Source organism: Chaetodon auriga, chromosome 14 (genome assembly GCF_051107435.1).
Source record: "Chaetodon auriga isolate fChaAug3 chromosome 14, fChaAug3.hap1, whole genome shotgun sequence".
Classification (NCBI taxonomy): Eukaryota; Metazoa; Chordata; class Actinopteri; order Chaetodontiformes; family Chaetodontidae; genus Chaetodon; species Chaetodon auriga.
In genome coordinates, this window is record NC_135087.1 from 13,918,276 (window position 1) to 13,939,888 (window position 21,613).

At 43.2% G+C, this 21,613-nt stretch overlaps 2 protein-coding genes across 3 annotated transcripts; one reads left to right on the forward strand and one right to left on the reverse strand.

Moving 5' to 3' along the window:
* Window positions 1-6: 6 nt before the first annotated feature.
* coq6 (coenzyme Q6 monooxygenase) lies at window positions 7-8,891 on the forward strand. 2 transcript variants are annotated; one of them, XM_076748165.1, is made up of 12 exons: window positions 7-393; window positions 725-859; window positions 2,379-2,437; window positions 4,278-4,404; window positions 5,604-5,734; window positions 5,828-5,935; window positions 6,234-6,296; window positions 6,390-6,497; window positions 7,139-7,341; window positions 7,549-7,664; window positions 8,025-8,191; window positions 8,751-8,891. In XM_076748165.1, the coding sequence occupies exons 1-12, from the start codon at window positions 192-194 to the stop codon at window positions 8,778-8,780; spliced, it is 1,449 nt and encodes a 482-aa protein (XP_076604280.1). In that variant the 5' UTR covers window positions 7-191; the 3' UTR covers window positions 8,781-8,891. The 2 variants fall into 2 exon arrangements, with proteins under 2 accessions (XP_076604280.1, XP_076604281.1); XM_076748166.1 differs by lacking the exons at window positions 7-393; window positions 725-859 and adding an exon at window positions 1,434-1,937.
* Window positions 8,892-9,147: 256 nt separating this feature from the next.
* entpd5a (ectonucleoside triphosphate diphosphohydrolase 5a) lies at window positions 9,148-18,354 on the reverse strand. Its single transcript, XM_076748163.1, has 13 exons — window positions 15,942-18,354; window positions 15,433-15,512; window positions 14,987-15,130; window positions 14,501-14,576; window positions 13,879-13,914; window positions 13,375-13,463; window positions 13,205-13,284; window positions 13,027-13,088; window positions 12,830-12,931; window positions 12,016-12,159; window positions 11,846-11,902; window positions 10,849-10,964; window positions 9,148-10,694 (listed from the first exon to the last, which is right to left on the reverse strand). Exons 1-13 carry the CDS (start codon window positions 16,384-16,386, stop codon window positions 10,611-10,613), a joined length of 1,515 nt encoding a protein of 504 aa, XP_076604278.1. The 5' UTR covers window positions 16,387-18,354; the 3' UTR covers window positions 9,148-10,610.
* Window positions 18,355-21,613: the final 3,259 nt, after the last annotated feature.

Here is a 21,613-nt window from a genome sequence, read left to right on the forward strand (position 1 = left end):
GAAGTACTTCCTCTACGGCGGCCGCTTGTCAACACAACATGGCCGGATTACAGAAGGGACGCAGCTGTCGTTAATAGGACACTTTCAAGGGGAAACGTCTGTCTAATTGTTATTTGAAAGTATCCAGACTTCACAGTTGGACTGGTTACTGCGGGGCTTGTGCCATTTGAAGACAGTGTGAAGACAGAATAATGCTTAAGCTCTCAAAGGCGACGCTGGCCTTAAACGGTCTTGGCCGGTGTTTCGTTACAGAGAGGCATTTGTCTTCTGTAAAAATCATCAGCCGGGGATTCGTGTGTGCAGAACATGGGGAGGGCTCTGGACAGAATGAGGTTTATGACGTTATCATATCTGGGGGAGGAATGGTTGGATCTGCAATGGCATGTTCCCTGGGTGAGTAATGCCTGCCCAGCACTGACTGACCACATTGCTCACCAGCCCGATTTGAAATATAAGCTAGTGTTATCAGGAGCTGTCTGTATTCACCCAAGCCTGCCTTTTTCTTAAAGATAAACCCATATAAACGTGTGATTACTCAACAAGCTCAACTCTGAGATGTGGGAAAAAAAACATATGGACTCAAATTGTATGATACCAGAAATGCCTAAACACCCACATCTTCACCACAAGATGTGAAAAATGCATGCTACTGTACTAAATCTGCTGAGGTTCAATCTTATATCCGTACTGTCATTCTATACAGTATTTGCATGATTTTTCACAGGCATGGATCCCAACTTGGTGGATAAGAAGATTCTCCTGCTTGAAGCGGGCAACAAGAAAGTGATGGACAAGCTCCCGGACACCTACAGCACCAGAGTCAGCTCCATCAGTCCAGGCTCCGCCACCTTGCTCAGCAGTACAGTATACACTCATACAGCACAACAACATCACTGCCAAATGTTTTGTTTCGCCACAGAAAGAAAAGAAGTCAAAAAGTTATTTCTGTGGTGATTAGCTGCCTTCCTGTGAGACGCCTGTGGTGCTAGACTATTACATGACTCTCACAAGGTAAGCCAGGGATCAGACTGTCCAGTCATGCTGGCTTAGCAGGGATCATATCTGACCTTAATTGTTCCTCGTGTGATCGGTCACCTGGGATGTGTCCTGACACTACTTTTTTTTCTTTATCTTAGTTAAGCTCAGGAGTTTTTTCTGTTGCCCAGACATGCAAAAGTATCTCTCTGCAGGTTAGAGATTTTGTCATCCAGGGAAAAGGTGAATCTGGGATTTCAGGCTATGTAACTTAAGCTTGTTGATACAAGTTCTGTGTCTTAAATCCACCATCTCACGTTTACAAATAGTTGAACCTGTTGATCATTCCAGATCTGTGCATTTTGTTATTTCAAACTGTCTGGCTGCCTGTATGCACTGGCACACGACCACTGTTTGACACACCTGCTACTCACCAATGAACCTTTTATATATATATATATATATATATATTTTACAAAGAAAATCTAAAATGGCTTAAAAAGGATTCATTTTTTCATTTGTGGTCCTCAAAATACTGTAGATATGGAATTACATGGACAGTGATCATTTGGCTTAATCTGTTTGATTGTTGGACACTTAGGTTCATCCACTATTATCCTGATTCAGGTCTTAAAATAACATCACATGGAGTATTTACTCAACTAAGCAGTTCAGAGATCGGAGCATGGACAACAAATACAGTATCTCTTCTGTAGATCACTCATTACAATACACTGATCGCGTATTTAGTAACTAATCTTTGCGCAGGTGCCAGTGAGAGACAGATGTGTAATATGCACTAAAATAGTAGTGTGAATATATAGAAATTAATATTTAACCCCCTTCACTCCGCTCTCTTACCTTATTTGTGTACCGTTTGTACAGTGAAAAGCTGTTTATTTCAGACATTGCGTTGGCTGAGACCTCATTTCCTGCCACTGGCACCTGCACAAAAAGCCGAAGTAAGAGCTTGTGTCATGCTTATGGAACGCTGCATGTCTTTTAAAGCATTTTTAAGTGGTGTTTTGAATTCTTTTTGTGTTTTAAGGTAATTAGGTAAGATGTTGCCCTTAACCACTGGAAATAGCGCATGCCGAAGTAACATAACTAGCACGTAGCACAAAAGCAAGCAGTTAGTGAGATTAAGGCATGATTTTCAGAATGTTCAGAATAATCTCATCACTTAACGGTTGTGTCCTCCTTTAAAGACATGCAGTGTTGTGTTATAATGGCTGGGCTTTAACTGAGGAAAGTCTATCCACATGGATTGATTTGCACACAAAGACAAGTTGAACCAATTTTCCTCCACTGTGCAGAGTATGATAACTTGTAATATGTTTGCACACATTGTTGCATGGAATTAGTTCTTGAATTGTTTTCTAAATGTGTTTTTGCACACACAGGTATCGGAGCATGGGAGTACATTACAAAGACGAGGTGCAAGCCGTACAAAAAGATGCAGGTGTGTTGATCTTCAGGTCACTTTTACAGTAAGAATCTGTGCAGCACAAGGGTGCAGTAACTACAATCAGATTGCTGTGTCAAAACTTCAGAAAAAAATCATTTCAAGACCAACAAAAATAAGTAAAGGCAGTGCTGCAGTACAGAGCATCTCCCAAAATCCATCTGTTACACAACTTGAGCTTTTCTTCATATGTCTTCCAGACTATCTAATTTACAGGCATACTGTATGTATTTCTGTCATCCATCAATCACAGCACCATACAATTTGTGGAGAGAAAAATCTGTGACACTCAGCCTCTACTCAGTCATTCAGCTTAATGAACAAGCAACACAATACTGTATCGTATAATCATGTGCACGGTATGTAATTGTTCACATTAAAATGGCAAACAGTGGTTTTGTGTAACATGCATTTTGTTCATTCCTTTGTGCAATTTATGCCTGTTCAGTAGCTTTGCAGGATCCGTGCCACAAGGAATGCCCAAGAGTACAACGTATATTTAAAAAAGGGCCATCTCCTGGTTCAGTCAAAGTACAGCATGGCTCTCTGACCGTGCACGCTTTATTTATTAAAGCCGTATTTTCTATGAAGACTAAATCATTTTGACATTTTCAAATTGGTACTCATCGCCCGTATCTTCTAATTATGAAGATTCATGCGAACAACGGGAAGAAGATGAAAGATTAGGAGAGTGGTTGTTTGCTGCAGAGTGAACCCGCTTTACAGCTGTGGGTGCAGGCTCAGTCCCTCTTGTAAGATGTGGTCGGTGTGTACCAAACACTCGACCGCAGGGTTTCTCTCTGGGCCTAAGATGTCATCATGCAGGGCCTTACAGTGATTATGGCAGTGTACCTCTCCCATTATACCTTCACTCTGCTACCGCTGTTTTGGCATGTTTGCCCATTGAATCTCAGTCATATACATCTCCAGCCGTAGCACTGGAAAGTATGTACTGCAGGTCGGCTCTAAAAAACATTCTTTCCATGCAATAAAATGCCCTTCCACCTTAAATGTCCAGTAAGCATTGAGGGTTTAGATTTGAAACAGAAGGCAAACCGAGTTTTTGCCATCAAGGCATCACTTTGCCCACATTTTGCTCTATAAAGCTGCAGGGAAGTGCATTGTTTAAATCTTGCACAGAAAGTATGTAGCAACTGATTCCACTCGAAAACTGCATCATTTCACCCTGCATTAAACAAACCCAAAACAAGTTTTGGGCTGGTCTCAGTAAATCTTTCTTCCCAGCCACTTATCACAAGTTGCAAACCCACTGCCATTAGTGGTTTTCTGTAGGGTATAGCCCCCTACTTTATGGCAAGTTGGAAAAAAGTAGTGCAGCAGCATATTACTGCAGAATGATGGGTTCTGTCACCATAGTTACAAGCCAGGAGAGAATTAACCTTGTACAAACACTTTTCACCCCCTCGTGTTTAACTCAAATGGTGCTTTCAGGGCTGGAATTACAGAAGCCTAAAACTATATCTCATTCTGCCACTTTTGGTTGTGGATAAATATTGACTCACCCTTTATGTTCACAAACATGTCATTTGTTATTTGTGTTTCCAGAAAAATGTTTGCAAAAAATCCACATCACAAAAATGTCACCTCAGAGGGTTTCCATTAAGCTGGAGTCAGCCGTCCAGCCAGAGCAGTGCTGGTGACCGTCACTGCTCTGGGTTTGATGGATGCAGGCTGTGCCAGCCTCCGACAGCAGCTAACAACTTTGATGTGTTCAGTTCAATGAAGCGGCACTAATCTGCCCAGCTATATATAGGGAGAGGGGGATGCATTTAAGGATAGACTTGGAGACCGCAGGCGTAATGTGTCTCTCATTTAGGTTTGGGATGCCTGCTCCGATGCCCTGATCACTTTCGATAAGGAGAACCTGCAGGACGAGATGGCGTACATCGTGGAGAACGACATCGTTGTGGCTGCACTCACTAAACAGCTAGACAGTCTGTCCGGTAAGCACAGCGTTTATGATTAAAACATGAAGCCCCACACAGTAGCAGTGCTCTGTAGGACTCTTGATTCCTGTCCCATCTGCCTAATGGATGCTGAGTCTGGCTTCTAATGCCGCCACATTTATTCCATCCTGTCCCCAGGTTTTGTTTATTTGTACTCTCTCCCGGTGACTGTTTTTAAAGACCAAGTTAAGCCCTTGGAGCCGTTCATGCTTTTCCTGCAATTTCAATCAAAACCTCACATTTTGGCGACTGCAGAGCCCCGGCACTCTGTGAGGACACGTGAAGTGGTCCAGTGACCTATTTAAAGCTGCCATGTGCTCTCTAGCTTTGCCACCTCTTAGGACGCGAAAGCGCTGACAGTGTATGGTGCTGCGTTGCTGTTGACATTAGACCAACTTTTGTGCAAATAAAACTTAGCTCTGCTATGTGCTTGACAGTTAAAGTGGCATATTTATAAACCGTTTTCAACATTTTGCACCAAACAACGGATGTGTGGTTACAGCACGTTTTTGCCTCATGTGCCTCCCATTTGTCCGCCTCTCTCTCTCCTCTCATTTTAGCCGTGGTGTTGTTATGCTCAACACAGTACATGAGAAGTATGCTCCACGCCAGCTGGTTTCAATGTAACCCTGCTCTCCAATCACTGAAAACCCATATTTGACATCAGTGTTCGGGAACCAGTAGCCGTTCTGTGGATGGGTCCCACTCCAAGTCAGCATGAGCCAGCGTAGCTCGGGATCCTTTCATGTTTGGGATGTCCAGCTGCTGATATTTTAGGAAAAGGGGCACTTTTAGTGCAAAATCCAAGCAGCTGGCAGCATGTGCAAAGTGTGGCGTGGTGTTCTTGTAGATAAACACTATTAGTCAGTGCAGTGTGGCAGGCCAAGACCGTTAAGAAGATTGTCAAATCTGAACTTCGGCAGCTGCCATGTGCCAGGGAGGAAAACCAGTGGTGTTTTATGGGGTGGTTTATAGATCTTCCACTGCTTTGGCTGCAGGCACACCATCCTCTCGTTTTGACGGAAAAAGTAGCAAAGCACTGATTTAGTGTGATGATACATACATGGGACCAAGATTGATCCCTTTGTTGTGTGAGAGTCACACCAGTTGCCATTTTATTTTAAGAAGCGCTGCTTTTTTTTCTGCCTTTCTGCTGCCTTTGTAGTCACCAGTTTTACGTCCTTGTTGTGTGTCAGATAATGTGCAAGTCAAGTACAGGTCAAAGGTGGTGAAGTACACGTGGCCCATGTCACACCAGGCAGCGCACTCCATCCCATGGGTGCAGGTCACGTTGGCCAGCGGAGAGACGGTTCAGACCAAGCTGCTGGTCAGTTTGATTCCATCACATAAACTGTAGCTCTTCATCTGTCCTTGTCCCTGTTTTCTTGACTGTTTTTGGTTTTCCTCCTCTGTTTTTCAGATTGGTGCAGATGGGCCGAACTCAATGGTGAGGCGGGAGCTTGGGATACCCACAGTCAAGTGGAATTATGATCAATCCGCTGTGGTTGCTGTGCTGCACCTATCAGAGGTGAGTGTCACATTCAACACATGTGTAACTCTTCATATTTTATTAAAATGTGTGCTATACATCAAAGCCTGCATGTTGAATCTAGAATTTTCAGAAGCTATATGCAAGTTAGTGTGTGTTTCACAGTATTTTAACATGATAGTAATTTTAATGTTGCATCTGTCAACATGCAGAGAACAATACACCCACCCAGAAGTACCTCTATAGTATCTTGTTTATATGTGCAGTATATATAATTAAAATGTATGCCCTACAATGCAATGCCACAGATTTCAATGTGAATTTATGTGTTGGACAGCCCACGGAGAACAATGTCGCATGGCAGAGGTTCCTCCCAACAGGACCCATTGCAATGTTGCCGGTAATACGTCTGAATTTTTTTTTTTCCCCCGTGCAAAATATGCGTCTGTCACACACGTGTTTGATATCGACCTCTGCTCTCGGTGCTCTGCAGCTGTCGGACACAGAGAGCTCTCTTGTGTGGTCCACCAGCCATCGGCTCGCGGAGGAGCTGCTGGAGATGGACGAGGAGAGCTTTGTCGATGCCATCAACTCTGCCTTCGTGAGTCTTGTTCTGACTTTCAAACTGCTGATGTTGTGTTTGTAGTCAGATCTCCACGCGTGCCAGAGAGATGTTGCAACATTTCTGTATTTGTGTGCAGGGCACTGTATGTGACAGGGGTTCACCATGCTTACTCACATGCTGTGCTGTTTTTAGTGACTTAAACAAGCAATATTGTCATTGTTTTGCCCAAACTTTATACAATGCTAATATTTCACTGTCCATTTTTTATGTTTGGAGAAACTCCTTTTTCCCAAGCTGGCTATTTTTACTGGGCCTGCTGATGGACGGGGTCACCACGGTTGAGTCACGTTTGGTTTCAGGCCTGGTTTGCTAATTAAACCTGTGGTCTCCCAGTGTCGACCATTACTGCATGGAATGTTTTTCAAACAGAGCTAATTCAACTGCATAGCCTGGCCGGCATCTTCTTTTAATTAGCCCAGCTCCCGAAGCCCTGCCAAACCAGTTAGTTAGGGAGGGGAAAAAAGAAGCACTTTCGCTGGCCTGGAGTTCAGCTTTGCTCCTGTGTCAGCTAATTTCTTTGTCCACTCAAAGGAATAATGTCTGTTTTCTGTCTCCTCTGGCCATTTTTCATTCTCTTGTGGATATGTGTCTGTCTTCTCGCCTGTCTGTGTGTGCAGTGGAGTAATGAGAACCAGTCAGAGCTGATTGAGACGGCTGGCTCTCTGTTCCGCGGCGCCCTGTCAGCCATCATGCCCTCTGCAGGTTCACCTCGACAGCTTCCCCCAAGTGTGGCGGGGATCGGCCCGAAGACCCGGGTCATGTTTCCTCTGGGAATGGGTCATGCATCCGAGTACATCAGGCACCGGGTGGCTCTCATTGGGTGAGATGATCATAATGAAAGTAATGGCCTGCGCATTTACGCTTAAATTTTGGAAATGAAGATAACTGAAAATCAAAGCTGTCATGTCGTCTTTTAAGTTTTCTCAACTAATGTGAGACAGTGACTCCTTGATCTTGCACTGTGCATAAAGTAGCATACTGTGAGTCGAATGTATTTGGGCAGCGGAGGATATGTTTGTCTTTGCAGGGATGCAGCCCATCGTGTTCATCCTCTAGCGGGTCAGGGAGCCAACCTGGGCTTTGGGGATGTGGCTTGCCTCACACAGCTCCTGAGCCAGGCGGCCTTTAACGGGAAGGACCTGGGTCAGTGAGAACTCTAAACAGACACAAGCGCTGCAACCATAGTGCAGTGGTTTCCCCCTAAGCTCTTTTCCATAGCCCCAGCTCAAACGCACGCTGTTGATCTGAAATATAAAAAGCATCAGCCTTTCCGGTAACATTTATTTGATGTTTTTTCTGTTCATTCTGCCAAGAACTATATGTAAGTTGCTTTTCATAAAAAATGAAGTCCTGTTATGAGATATTGTGTTTATTTTTTTCCCTCCATTAAATGTCCTGAAGTCAAAATAGCACCAGTGTATTAGCTTAATGCAGAAAACATACGTACACAGACTGAAACTCTGTCCTCAGTTTTTAACCTCCAATCTTTGTTTGTTTGTGCAGGAGCGATTCAGCACCTATTGGAATATGAAACTGAGCGCCAGCGACACAATCTGCCCATGATGGCTGCCATCGACCTCATGAAACACCTTTACTCCACTAACGCCGCTCCTGTCGTTCTCCTACGCACCTTCGGTCTACAGGCCACCAACATGCTCCCTTCGCTAAAAGTAAGCTCTGCTAGCTTCTACGTCCAAACATATCCTCCCGTTCATCCCGGCGAACCTGGCCATCCCTCAGATAATATCAACCACCTGTCAAAACTAAGCTCCGCCTCCACCCGGACCCCACCCTCCAGCCTCTTTTCTGATTACACGGAGCTTTACTCTAGTGGTGTCTATAATTTCCAGGGTTCTGAACCTACTACTATGGCATCTAAGTTTAGCCCCAAATTTAGTGTTACCAAAAGTGTGTGGGTGGGGTGCAGGGCTGGCCCTGGGGCAGCGGACAGCGGTGTTGGCTTGTGTTTTCACACCCCTTTTATTACCGACCACTCATGTGAAATGGCTTTATTCCCTACTAAGTGATTCAGACCAACACAACTGTAACTGGTTGTAAAGGCATTTCACCGTAGAGGCACACTGTTGAACGTGACATTTTTTCCATATTAAATGTTGTGAGTTCACCGGTTTACAGGTCTTGTGTAAAGGTCTGCTCGCTTGTAACAGCTGTTTAGTATGATTCAAGGGTTACAGAGTTTCTGAGTTATTGTCTCTTTGGCCCCTGCAGGAGCAGATCATGGCGTTTGCAAGCAAGTAACGCATCTGTCACGCGGTGGCCGTTGGTGGATCTCCTGTGACTGTGAGCTTTGAAGACTGTAAAAATTGTGAATGGAAGAAATTAAATAATAAAAGATATATTTTAACTTTTTTATGATTTTTTTTTGTGTGCTTTGGTGCAAAAGTCTACATTGACAAAGAGCGCACTACTTTGCAGTTGTCCTGATCACACGAAGCGCTTTGTTCAGGTGCAGGATAATGTCATAAATCCAATGTTCACTTTGATAAAATGATTCTACACTGAAATATGGAGTCAGTTTTACAGAGGAGACTACAGGATACAAGTGTAATATGTAGAGTTTAATTACAAGAAGTCTTGATATGACAAAGTATAAATACACACAAAGCACATTTTCATGTTTTATTAAAACATACATGTACTGTATAGTATACACTTATTTCACTGCATTTAATCAAAACAATTTACATATTGTCAGTCATCAGGTTATTCATACTGATGAATATAGAGGCATTTCTGGGAAATTGTGCAGCATAAAGTTTTTGCAATGTAAAAGCAGTTCCTGTCAAAAAGATTTTACACATAAAAGTTTACATTATGTATATACAGCAGTAGTTATTGATCATGTTGAATCCTGGAAAGACAGCGAAGGCACGGCTTAAAAAGCAGTTACACAGACAGTTTGAGAGTTAATATTGGATGAGGATAATTAAAATACTCTATATAAGATAAACTTAGTTATTTAAATATTTGTACAGTTCACAAGAAAATCAACAGAATTCAGTATGTTTTTGAGCAACAAGCAACAAATGAAGGAGTCATGGGTTTCAGACTTTTTACATAATTTCTGTTTACATTTTTGCTCTATTTAATGGCTGTAAATTATGTTGATGGATGCATCTACCCTTGATGAGAGGTTTTTCTATTGCTAGTCTAAAATACAGTTCAGACCAAGGGCCCCTGCAATTTAGCCATGCTTGATATGGACTTTTCCATTCTAGACACAACAAGCAATAATGGCTGAACTTTAAAATACAGGCATTAACCTCTCACATGTAACAGCTATACAACACAGCCTGTGAGAGGCAGCTCTCCACAGTGCTCTCTCTGCCCTCCTCAGTCATGCTGAAATCCAACACTACTTGATGAATATGTACAACTCTTTAGTTGAAATATCAAAGCAACCAATCATGTCTCAGCTACAATATCTGCAATTAAAGTGTTATGTGCAAAGTTGAAGAAAAGAAGTCAACTGTTCTATTTCCAATTATGTCTAACTTGTCTAAGGCTAGGGGCAAATGAATTTGGTCTCCTGTATAAGACTTAACTGCTAGAATAAACAGACTGATATACAAGCATTTAGAAAGACAACTATGGTTGCGCTTCCAGCAACTCGTCACTAAATAAATTCCACTGTAGTGCACAGTGCACACCAGGACCACAGTAAGCACCAAAATACCATGACTGGTTGTATTGCTTCTAAGCTACCCTCTACACACTTAACAGGTAAGTGAGAACAACATTTCAGATCAGACACCCATAAGGAATCAAAAATGTAAACGTTTTACAAAACAATAAAGTCAGCCCACCAGTTATGAGCTCAACATACAGTAGAAATAGCTGGCCTTATAAAAATATAGTGATTTCTTTCTTTTCTTTCAACAGTTCTCGGAGTGTTCGCAGGGTGCTGAGGTTGAGGAAAAGAGGAGGGGCGTGGTGGGTGAGGAAGCGTGGTGGGACCAGGTGTGTGTGTGAGGGGGACAGGGCTGATGGAGGGTGGACGGAGGAAGGGAAGCCCCACAGTGACAGACTGTCCCTCTCAGTGCTGGCTGCAATGACAGCGAGCTGTCCTTAGTGGATGTTGAGGTTTCTGAAGTAGTCAAAGGTTGCCCCCAGGGCCCAGCTCGTCTCCACGTTGTTCACCTTCTTGGCTAGCTGTAGAACATAGAGACAGGAGGATGTCCATTACCACCACAAAGAAACAAACATTATCCTATTATACCGATTAGAATGCAGTATATACGTTTTCAATTTTGGTCTTTGGCTCCCACGTCCACTGTCTACAGTAACCTGGCTCTGATTTGCTCACCTGCAGCACGGTGCTGTCCTTGAAGCCAAAGCCCTCCTTTAGCAGACAAGTGATATATGTCATATCCATGCAGAGGAAGGGGCTGATAGCACGATATTTGGTCATTTTGTTGCACACTGCAAACACAAAAAGCCACAGGTTTCAGACATGACATTAACACAAGTTTCACAAACCACTGACAAAAAAGCTTTGGACACATGGTGACACCTTGTTGCATCATAAAAAAACAGAGTCACGTTTCACGTATTAACAAAACGAAAAAAAAAACTTTTCTAACTCCCGTGCTACATGATTAAACGATGACCTCTCTGTTTTGTTTGGCTGAATGAACAGGGAGGTGTGAGGAGAGCGGCTGTGGGTCAGCACAAGGCTGCGGGTGGGTGGCAGTGTCAAACAGCCCAGCACACAGTTTGTGTGTTTCACTATGTGTCAGCCCCCAGGTGGTGTGTGGCTGTCAGGTGCCCTCCTGCCTGGGCCGGACAGACATCTTCAGCTCAGCTGCCAGCCCGGCCTGAGCCAGACGTGTTCCTCGAGACCATGTGACAGTGTTCTCACAACACAAACAGCCTTACATAACACACCAACTTGTTCCTACTTGCTATAAATCTGGTCCTACACTGACATTACAAGTGTCACACTCGAGCTGATAAGCATGGTGTGTATAGGTTCAACATGCTAAAACTGTTTATAGTGATGTTAACATGTAGTTACTCTGTAATAAACTACATTTGTCTTCTAATCCATCTTCATAACACATTTACGCAAATAATCGGTTACATTTTACTGTTGTAATAAATTCTTTTTGACAGGATAAGCTGCGCCAATTTGGTGCAATTGTGCCAAGTGTCTGGGCACAAACAAGGTTTAGTGCTTTTGCTGTTTAGGCTGTGCTGCATGAAGTTTAAGTGGTTAGACGACTGATATATATAACTTGTAAGATTGTTGGTTTCATACACAAGTTTATCCATTCCTGGAGAAGATAACATGTAACTCTTACCTTCTTTGGCTCTCTTCTTAAAATCCCTGACTTCAATCGCACCACCTCGACTGCCATCTGTGCGGAAAAAACCAAACATGCAATTTGAATACCTACTTTGTGCAAAATATGATAATTGGCATGAGACATAATAGCACTGGAAGGTGACTCCTCAGTCTGTCCCCACTCACCAATGAGGCCAGACTCCACAGCTCTGTCGTAGTAGTAGGAGAAAGCATAGAAGACGCTGCTGCCCTTCACTTCATAAGGCTGGTGCACTATTCCTTTGATTACCTTCATCACCTCATAGTAGCACAGCTTATAGCCTGCATAGCCTGATGAGAGAGAGAATAAAGGTCAATGTAGTTTTGTCAAAGACTGAACTAATACTGAGAATGGTGGAGTAAACAATGAGTTAAAGGTGCTTGGATGCAGCCATGGTTGAGAGTCTGGACCCTCAGTTTGAGGTCAGCTGGGGGCTCATGAGATAATGCACAAGGGAAGCCCCAGAAGGACAAGTTTCACACATCCCCATGGGTATGGTTGGCTCAGCTGTGCCGGCAAAACCATGTGCTGACAAGAGCAGCAGTTAGCGCGGCCCTGCTGGGCTGTCTATTTTTACCACATAATTGTGAGCGGTCCAGATCAAGCCACTCGTTACACAAAAAAAATAACAACTCAGGGACAAGCCCAGCATCTTTTGGCTACTTGACTGTGGTATGGGAGTGACTGCCTTATTTGTGAAGTTAACTGACAGTTTTCTTTTCGTTTAAATACAAGGTTGACTGCAGTATAATTGTTCAAGAGGGAGGACAGAGAGAGAGAGAGGATGACAAAACATGCGTTTGGCACCAAAGTTGCAGACACTTGTGCGGATAAATGTTCTCATGGGAGACTGTATTATACTGTACTCTATTGTGTTCCAGAGTTGAGAAAGGAATGCAGGGATTGCTGGATCCAAGGCACTGGGAAGGAAATCAAAACCTCAGGGTGCTTTTATCTTACCGTCTGGAATCCCGCTAACTTTGTAGGTGGTTCCTCCAAAAGTCACATCTTCTCTGAACTTTTTCGGGAGGCAGGAACTAGTGAAGACTTTCCAGTCGAGACCTGGGAAAACAAAAACAAGAAACAGTTTGCCATCTCCCAATAAGAGAATGACAGAGTGCTAACAGAAAAGTGATATAAGGTGGAAGATGCTCTACCATCAGCTCCTAGTGCTCCAAGAGTTGCCAATCGTGCCGCATACAGTCCATTTCCAAGGTAACTACGAGATGATGACACACAGTTATGGTACGTTTTTGGATAGTTTCACTCTATAGAGAGTTTTCACTGGCAAAATCAAACCATACAGAATATAGCCTCTCTTTGTTGGTTATTTACCTGTGTGTGTAGAGCTGATATGTATGGTTGAAGAGGTTGAATTTGGCGATGTAAGAGGCCGGAGCAGACTGAACCGTTTTCTGTTGGATAAACAACACATGTTTAGTGGTGGTATGTTTGATGGGAACAATTTAAACAAACTTATTTTCCACACTGAGCACGTCCTTCACCTTTGACTTGGGAAGGAATGTGATCTGTGTAGATCCTCCACCCAAGTCCAGGATGCCCACTGTCCTCCTTGTGTTGGAGTACAAGTGACCTATGAAAAGATAAACATGTCACAGTGTGTGAGGGAAACTTGGGATAAGGTGCAAAGCATATCTTGTGGATTTATGCCCAGTTTCAATTCAAACATATTCAAACTGTTACAACCTCCAGTGTCTGAATGCTGCATGTTTACACATCATGTCTTTCCCCACCAAGAGGGAAAATGTTTTTTTTGTTTGAAGCATAACGTGCTGGTTTAAAATAAATTGGATGGTGCCACAGCTGTGTGAAAAATGCGAGGAAATATTGCTTGTTTTTGCAACCTGTTTGGGGCCAGTGATTCAAGCTCATAACCTCAGACAGGAGACAAGAGTCTTTCACTGCCGGGCTTCTGTGTACACTGGAGCCTCAGATATGAGCCTCCTAACCACTAACACCACCATAGCAAAACACAAGCAATGTCTTACCTGTAAGGAAGTTCACTGTGACCCAGGCGAGGACTCCTAAAACAGCACACAGGGGAAAACGTCCGTGTTAGCAAAAGCCTGGGGAGTGATTACAACTGACATATGCTAAATGCTCACACTTGAATGTGTTCAAGCACAAAGAATAAACTTAGAACTGAAGATGACTTTCAGTCCAGCTCTCCTTCATTAAGCTGATATTAAAGGAGCAGAGTTGGTAGAACTAACATGCAGGACTGCAGACCAGCCCAGGTAATTACAATTGTCTCAGATGTCAAGTTATTGCGCTCATAAAATGAGGATAATGAATGGCACATACTGTATGACGAAACATAACACTGTGAGGGTGTCTTAATGAGTGATGTGGAGGATCGCACTAAATTATTGGGCGTGGGGCAGCAACGCACGCTGGCATATTTATTTGTCTCAATGAGGTAGTAACAGACCTCTTGTAAAAAAAATTACGAGAAGAGTGTTGTTTGATACATCCTCAGTGAATGAGGCAGTTAAAGCACCTGGTCAGACAATATCTAGGTCAAAAATAGTAATTAAAAACATTTTTAAAAACGTGTTTTGTGTACTATATATGGTACAAACTGGCAACAGGCATTAAAAGATAACCTACCTTCTTTTGCTCCATTCATGATGGAAACACTGTTGTTTGGCACAAAGAAAGGGGACTCATCAAACACCTTTCGCACCTGTGGACACATTTATCACCAATTCATTACAATTACCTACTGGATATGAGTTAAAGCAATACCATGACACTGCGCGGCATGCACAAATACTCTGCTGTCACTAGGATAGAGTCTATTCAGGCTCCAGAACACATGCTGAGTCTGTTCTGTTTCAGAGTGACAGATAACTCAACCGCAAGCATGACTGAAACAGTAGCCTGGATTTAATACTTTAAATGACAAATATGGTTACTCCACACAACCCCACAACAGCTGTTTTTTTGCAACATGATAGCCACCAAATGGGCAGACTTGCTGCCTTTTTTTTCAGTGACACTTGTAAGCACTTAGTGGTTTCTCATCCTGCTCCTTGGCGGGACGGGTGGTGTTTGTGCCAAACTGTCTGAGGGCAGAGAGAAAATGTGCCTCACCTCCCTCAGAAGCGCATTGGCCTTGTCTTCAGGCAGCAGGCGCAGACCTGCTGTGGCCTTCAGGACCACCGGGGTCCTCCTCCAGTCTTCCTCTGGCACTGCCTTCTTGGCAATCTTCAGCAACTGCCGAATGGTGTTGCCACCCTGCAGAAGAGGCAGCATGATCATCAGAGGAGACATTTCACAATCAAACTAAGAAATTTCACCAGTGGATCAAAGTCTTTAAGAACACATGTAAGTCAAAGGTGGGTAAATACAGCAGACAGGAGTGGGCAGCAGTGATATCATCAGCGGGAGGTATTTTTATAATTACACAGTGTTTACATCACAAGAACCCAACCCAAAGACAATCCCAGTGGTTTGGTGATTTGCAGACAGTGAACAACTCCCTAATACACCTGATAATAATAACAACAATAAGTGATGGTGTAAACAGACATACATACCTCCTCAGGGTTGTCCTTATAAGCAGACAGCCCAGGTTTCACAGCATGGTAAATTTCGTTGTCCAGAACTGGCAGCTCAACTAAAAAAAGAAGTCAGAGAACAGTTCAGAAACCAGAGAATAATTCAGTGCACGACATCCTGTGAATAAAACAGAAACTCAAGTACATGTAATTGCATAGCTTTCCTCTCCAGCTTGTGATATTTAGACTGCAGCACCTCACCTCACCTCCTGATTCACTTTTAGAGGTCTGCTTCCTACACAGTTGAGTCAGACAGGCAAATTAAAAGTCCACCTCAGCTACTTTTAGAAAGCTGTATTGCCCATGCACTGTGCCGGCGCATGCTTGTCCTTACACCACACAGTGAATGACCTAACAGCAAGCAGACAGAGTGGGAGCCAGCAGCATGTGTGAAGCCCTACTATTGGTTTAAAGAGAGAGGGAGAGAGAGAGTGCGTGTGTGTGTGCAAGTGTGTGTGCGTGTGTATGTGTGTGTGGGGGGTTCTTACCAGGGTCTTTCTGGATGAACTTATAGACGTGGATCCTGCTGCCTGTGCTCCCAGCGTCAAACATGACACCGTAGAAAACCCGGCTCATGTTGATGGGGGAGGAGGCTTCAGGCACCGGCTGGTAAACCTCAGGTGGGTGGTAAGGCTCAGGTGCAGGATGCACAACTTCGGGCACCGGGTGAAAAGCCTCTGGTATGGGATGGATGACTTCAGGCACCGGGTGGAACACCTCGGGGATCTCGGGGTAGGTAGGCACGCCGGGCTGCGAGACTTCAGGCACCGGGTTGGAGACCTCAGGCAGCAGGTTTTCCGTGTTGGCGGAGTGCTCCCGGTAGCGGTAGAAGTGGGGGACGTAGCGGTGGTGCCGGTAGTAAGTCGCCTCCGCTAAGAGGCTCCCAGCCACAAGCCACACGGCCAAAGTGAGGAACAGGTTCGGCGTGGCCATTGTTTTCACAGCCGCGGAGAGGAGACAGCTGGAGCTTAAAAAAAAAGATGGAGAGCCGAAGAGAAGAAGCCCTGGTGGATGATGGAGTAAAAGACTGACACAGGAGAGAGGAGCAGTGGAGATGGAGAGAAGCAGAGTGGATGCGATGCACACTCAGGACTGTCCGGTCATCTGTTTACAGTATATAAAGACATAAGGGCTTGGCATGGGGCCACGCCGGGAGCAGCCATCCACCAATCCTGTGGCGGTCCATCCCAACTCCATCAGGAGTCCCCCCTCCTGTGAGCTGAGCTGGAGACCGACTACCTGCCTACCAGCAGCATTTCCCAGAGGACAAGGAGGAGGAGGAGGAGGAGGAGGAGGATTATTTTTGGTTATGTTTTTCCCCTCCTCATCTTTACTGGTTATTCTGGAGCCAAAAAATCCCCTTGCGAAAGGAAAAGGGCTTTATGAAGAAGTCGAAATGAATGGCTCACAATGAAAAAGCCCAAAAGAAATGGTCTTAAAATACTTTATGGGTGCATTTAAGACTTACATAGTAGGTTGCTTGAAAAATTTCTTCACCCTGCAACTCCTTGGACTTTCCTAACTTCACAATTGCTCAAGAGTGATGCACGTTTCTATCTGGCTGTTCTGAAAAGACATCTGTGGAGTTTTTAAATTAATTACTGCAGATATAATAAGGTAGAACCTTAAATATTACAATTCTCTATCTTTGCACTCACTTTCGTTCCATGTAAGTACTGATACATTTAGCTTTGTTTAAAATAGCTTTGACCTTTGTGAGGAAGACTATGCATTTAACAGAGAAACTCCAACTCAGATCTGTGTCATTATTCATTGTAGGTAGAAAGGATTTGGGTTTTGTTTTATTAGGTATTAATACCTCTACTAAATCATGTTCAGCAGCTCTAATGAATCATGCAAGTATTAAAAAAATCCTTTCAACCCCCTCATTATGATCCTGCAATAATCACCACATTAAATGTGCTGCAGCCCTTTCACCAACCTTAAAAAATGCAAATGTGACCTGCACTCCAGCTGGCATAAAAGTTAAAAGAATGTTAGCAATCATCTCACTCCCACTCATCCCTGTGTTAACCACAGGCTTTCCAAGGGAAAAATATTTGGGCGGCAAGGCACGTTTCACGAGAGAATGCATGAAAAGCATGAGTGGCTGTTTCTGCGCTTTAGGTGGGTGGTTGGCACGGCATCATGAGCCATGCTGTAGTGTATCAGCTCATGCTTTCTCATGTAATGTTCAGAGTTACTGGCTCCAGTGCAGGATGCAGAGGCAACACGGATAGGCTGCAGCAGCACAGCACAGAGGCACAGCAACTCACAGACCTTACATGAGCTGAGATTTGTAACCGGGCTGTGATATTTTCCACCCACTTTGTATCAACAGAAAGTCGACAGAGATCTGAAACAGAAGGCGCTGGTAGTCTAGCAATTGAGGCATCCCAGAGGAACTGACCCTGCACCAACCCTGACTTAACATGTGCTTATATGAGACTGTTTCACCTCATCCAGAGGGCAGCTGAGGCAGAAACCGAGCTGTCGGCCAGCCCAGCCAGGAGGGTAAGGGGAGGGCAGAGGTCCTGCAGATGGGCACAAGAGAGTGCGGGAAGTCCACTGAGAGGACAATGTGGGGAGGGTGGGGCTTGGCACTGGTGTTCACCCATCATGCCATTCCACTCCCAGGACACTCGACTGTGCAAAGCACTGTTCCAACACTGTAATTTGGACTAAAAATATTGGACTTTCTTTCCTCCTTCCTTTTTTCTAAATACTGTGGCTACTTTTTTCAATCCTGTGGCTCACCAGAATGGTCGTTTGCCCCTATCAAAGCGTACATGTGCAGGACCTCTCGCTAACTTGTGCCCATAGATGTCTTGGTTGCATGTTAACAGTGTGATAATGTGACTCATAAACCCTGGATCAAAATGTCCAATTAGAAATATTTAAAAAGTCATGCTTTGTCTCGAGTGTGTTTTCATTTTGAAATCATTGTTAGATATTTTCTTGCTGTTAACGCTCAGACACATCCTGCGGTTAATGTAGCAATTCATTTGGATAATGTGCACTGTTTGGACAGTTGCAATCCACCTAAGGCCGTTTGATGCATGAATCATAGAATTTTGCTGTAAACTTACACCTACTTTTATATTATCATTACAATGTGATGCAACAGGAACTGCCCTTCAGGCTAAATGTCAAATGCATTTAGATTTTACAGCAGAAGTTTTGGATGTCCACTCTACAATAACATACAATAAACTAAACAATGTCTAGTGTAAAATCTGTGCGCTGCCAAATCATGTTAGGATGTCATCCAAATGTTCACAGCTACAGTAGAAACTCTGTGCAAAGCGCTCCTCTACAGCATGACACAGCACATTACAAACACAATGTTTTAAAGGAGAGGTAGTTTGAATGCAAGTTTTGGTATTTTGTTTCAACTTAACTGAAACCGTAAAGCATGAGAAGGGACCCCAGCTTTGTAATCTGCACCGTGCAATATATCATTAATATGCTGCAATGTTACCCTCAGGAATGCCATGTTTGTGGGTGTCCTACCCCAAAAAGTCCATTGAAGAGACCCAAACCTTGTCATTACAATTCCAATGATAATGACAGCTTTGAAAAGCTCAGGGTTATTTCAGTTTTCTCTCCTCACTGTCATAGTAATTACCTTTAAATTTAGTCTTCAAACTCTGTTCATGATGCCAGAGTAGAGAGCGACCCTATATGATTCAGTTTACAGTAGCTACACCCTGCACTTTTACGATATCTACTTTTTTGTTTGATGAAAAATCTAGAATGGACACTCTCAGGCTCCTGCAGGAAGCTAAACAAGATAATGGAGAGAAGGCAGTGGTTTTGAGCTTGAATTATGACCTGCTCTAACTTTACATTGTTTCTTTTGGATGAGCCTCTTCGAAGATGTAAGCCAACTGCGTTTACGTTGATCTTTGTGGTTTTCCCATAACTCCAGCAAAAAACAACAGTGGGGATGGCAGCGAGGAACGCATAGTTCTTTTCAGGACAACATGCACAATACTGTTGACAGGAGCCAGATGTATCTCATGTCATCATGTGGGAGGACATCATGTGCAAACAGATCCTGTTTGATAGAGCCCAGCACAAGAAGACTGTAATTACAAGACAAGTGACAAATGCAGCCATTCTGTGCCAGTCTACAAGCTGTTGAGCAGAGCAGACATCTGTATCTTATAATCCCCCACAGTGATTGTGTTATTAATTGATTAAAACCTTTATTCATACAGGAGAAATTCACAAGTGCGAACTTGCAGAAGGACAGATATAAAACTACAACCAAAAGTTAAAAAAAGCAATAGCTGAGGATAAATAAATGGTAATGAGGAAAAAGGCGTCAATTAAAACAGTCACACCAAGCTGGTGGTGATTTTTCAATTACTGTGATAAACTAAAGAAACCTGCGAGTGTGCCAAGTGTGACAGTATTCTGAAGGTTAACTGTAGGTATTTTGAAGTGATTAACCAATTACTTGACTGACAAAATAAAACCCAACATATTTCATACTCAAATGTAAAGATTTTCTATCCATCCATGACTCATATAATTGTAGTTGACAATGAAATTCAAGCATCCAAACATATATACCTGTGTGGGATTTTAAAGTTTATCTGAATCTGAATCAAACAAGAGATTAATCAATAATGAACATAATTGTTAGGTGCACACCTAATGTCTAGGTCTTGAAGGATTCCTCCCTCATTCCTGATGTTTCTGCTGTTTTCCCCTCCCTAGCGTGTCATAGTTGTCTCTTTGTTTGTGTGTATGGGTGTGTCTGTTTCAGTGAGGGTGTGGTGACCTAGTTTCCTCCTCCCACCTACTCACCCACACACCTGCTACCAATCCACTCACCTACACCTCTGGCCTGCAGTAGACCATAAATCGGCAGATCACGTGTGTGTTAGTGGTTTACTGTCTCGTGCCCTCCTGATTTGCCTGCTACGCCCTGATCCCGTCACTCTCCGGTGTTCTTCCTGAAGATTCCAGCCATTGCCTGCTCCGCTCTGCGGTTTGCATCTGATTCATAACACACAATCAGGCCTACCAGCTCCATTGCTCCAGATTTCTCCAGAAGGTTTAGTTTTCATGTTACGTCTGATTGTTGTCAGAATCTATACAAAGCTAAAGTACATTTTCAACTTCTTATTCTGATGTTGACTAATTTGTGATAAACTCAGGTGTACCTTCTAGCTATTTCATGATGTTACTGATCGGCCTTTTCCATTTTGACATAGTAGGAAAAATACAATTGCACATAATTAGCAATGACTAATCCATCTTAGCTGGTACGAGAGTCCTGACATTTGTGCATGCTGTCTCACTGTACGTCTTAATGGGACACTGGAATATAATGAAGGCACTGTTAATGTTATTAGTAAACCTGTGCTTTTCCTACAATGAGAAGTCAAAATATATGCTGGGACAAGGCCAACTGTGGATTGCCACCAGGTGTGTATTATTTCTGTGTTAACCTGTTTTGAAAAAGACCAAGGGTCGTCAAAACATTAGTGATACAATAAAATCTTTGTGCAGTCATCTCTTCCTCAGACGATTTATTTATATTATCACGATCCTACAGTATCTTACTGTTGATTATTCCCAGTACTCATTTATGTAATTCAAGTAAAGCACCTGGCTACACAACAATACACAATATATAATAGACTTGCAAAAACAATGTACAAAATACCAGTGGGCAATCATACATATTTAGCAATACAGTATGGTCATAGTTTTTAAAGTTAGTCCAGTTCGTAGTTAAGATTTAAATTATCTATGTTTTCATTATTCTACGTGTTTATGTAGTTACCTCTTTGTGTGTCCTTATGTTGTCATTCTGTTTAAAAATGAATGTATCACTTGGTGCTACACTGCTGAAAAAGTACTGTAATACTGATTAATAAAGTACTCTATGTCGGTCAACCTGACAGTACGCTGGCATGTGCATTGTCTGTTAACTTACTCTCATAAGGATTCCATGGCTAAGTTGGTTCATTATACTTTACATGCGTTAAAACTGTATTTCAGGCATAAATATGCTAAAATGCCACACACATGATGAGCTGGAATGAGGTTGAGTATTAGATGTAAAGTAGTTGTACGCAGGCTACCAAAGATCCTGTGACAGAGAAATTTGACCTTTCTTCCGCTACAGCGTCCCCATGGC

Bases quoted from the DNA above. Each gene is read 5' to 3' on its own strand.
- coq6 (XM_076748165.1), top strand. From the start codon at position 192: ATGCTTAAGCTCTCAAAGGCGACGCTGGCCTTAAACGGTCTTGGCCGG. The intron at 394-724 runs GTGAGTAATGCC...GATTTTTCACAG, and splicing joins TGCAATGGCATGTTCCCTGG to GCATGGATCCCAACTTGGTG. The intron at 6,297-6,389 runs GTAATACGTCTG...GGTGCTCTGCAG, and splicing joins GACCCATTGCAATGTTGCCG to CTGTCGGACACAGAGAGCTC.
- entpd5a (XM_076748163.1), bottom strand. From the start codon at position 16,386: ATGGCCACGCCGAACCTGTTCCTCACTTTGGCCGTGTGGCTTGTGGCT. The intron at 13,089-13,204 runs GTAAATAACCAA...ATCATCTCGTAG, and splicing joins TATCAGCTCTACACACACAG to TTACCTTGGAAATGGACTGT. The intron at 12,932-13,026 runs GTAGAGCATCTT...TTGTTTTCCCAG, and splicing joins TGGAGCACTAGGAGCTGATG to GTCTCGACTGGAAAGTCTTC.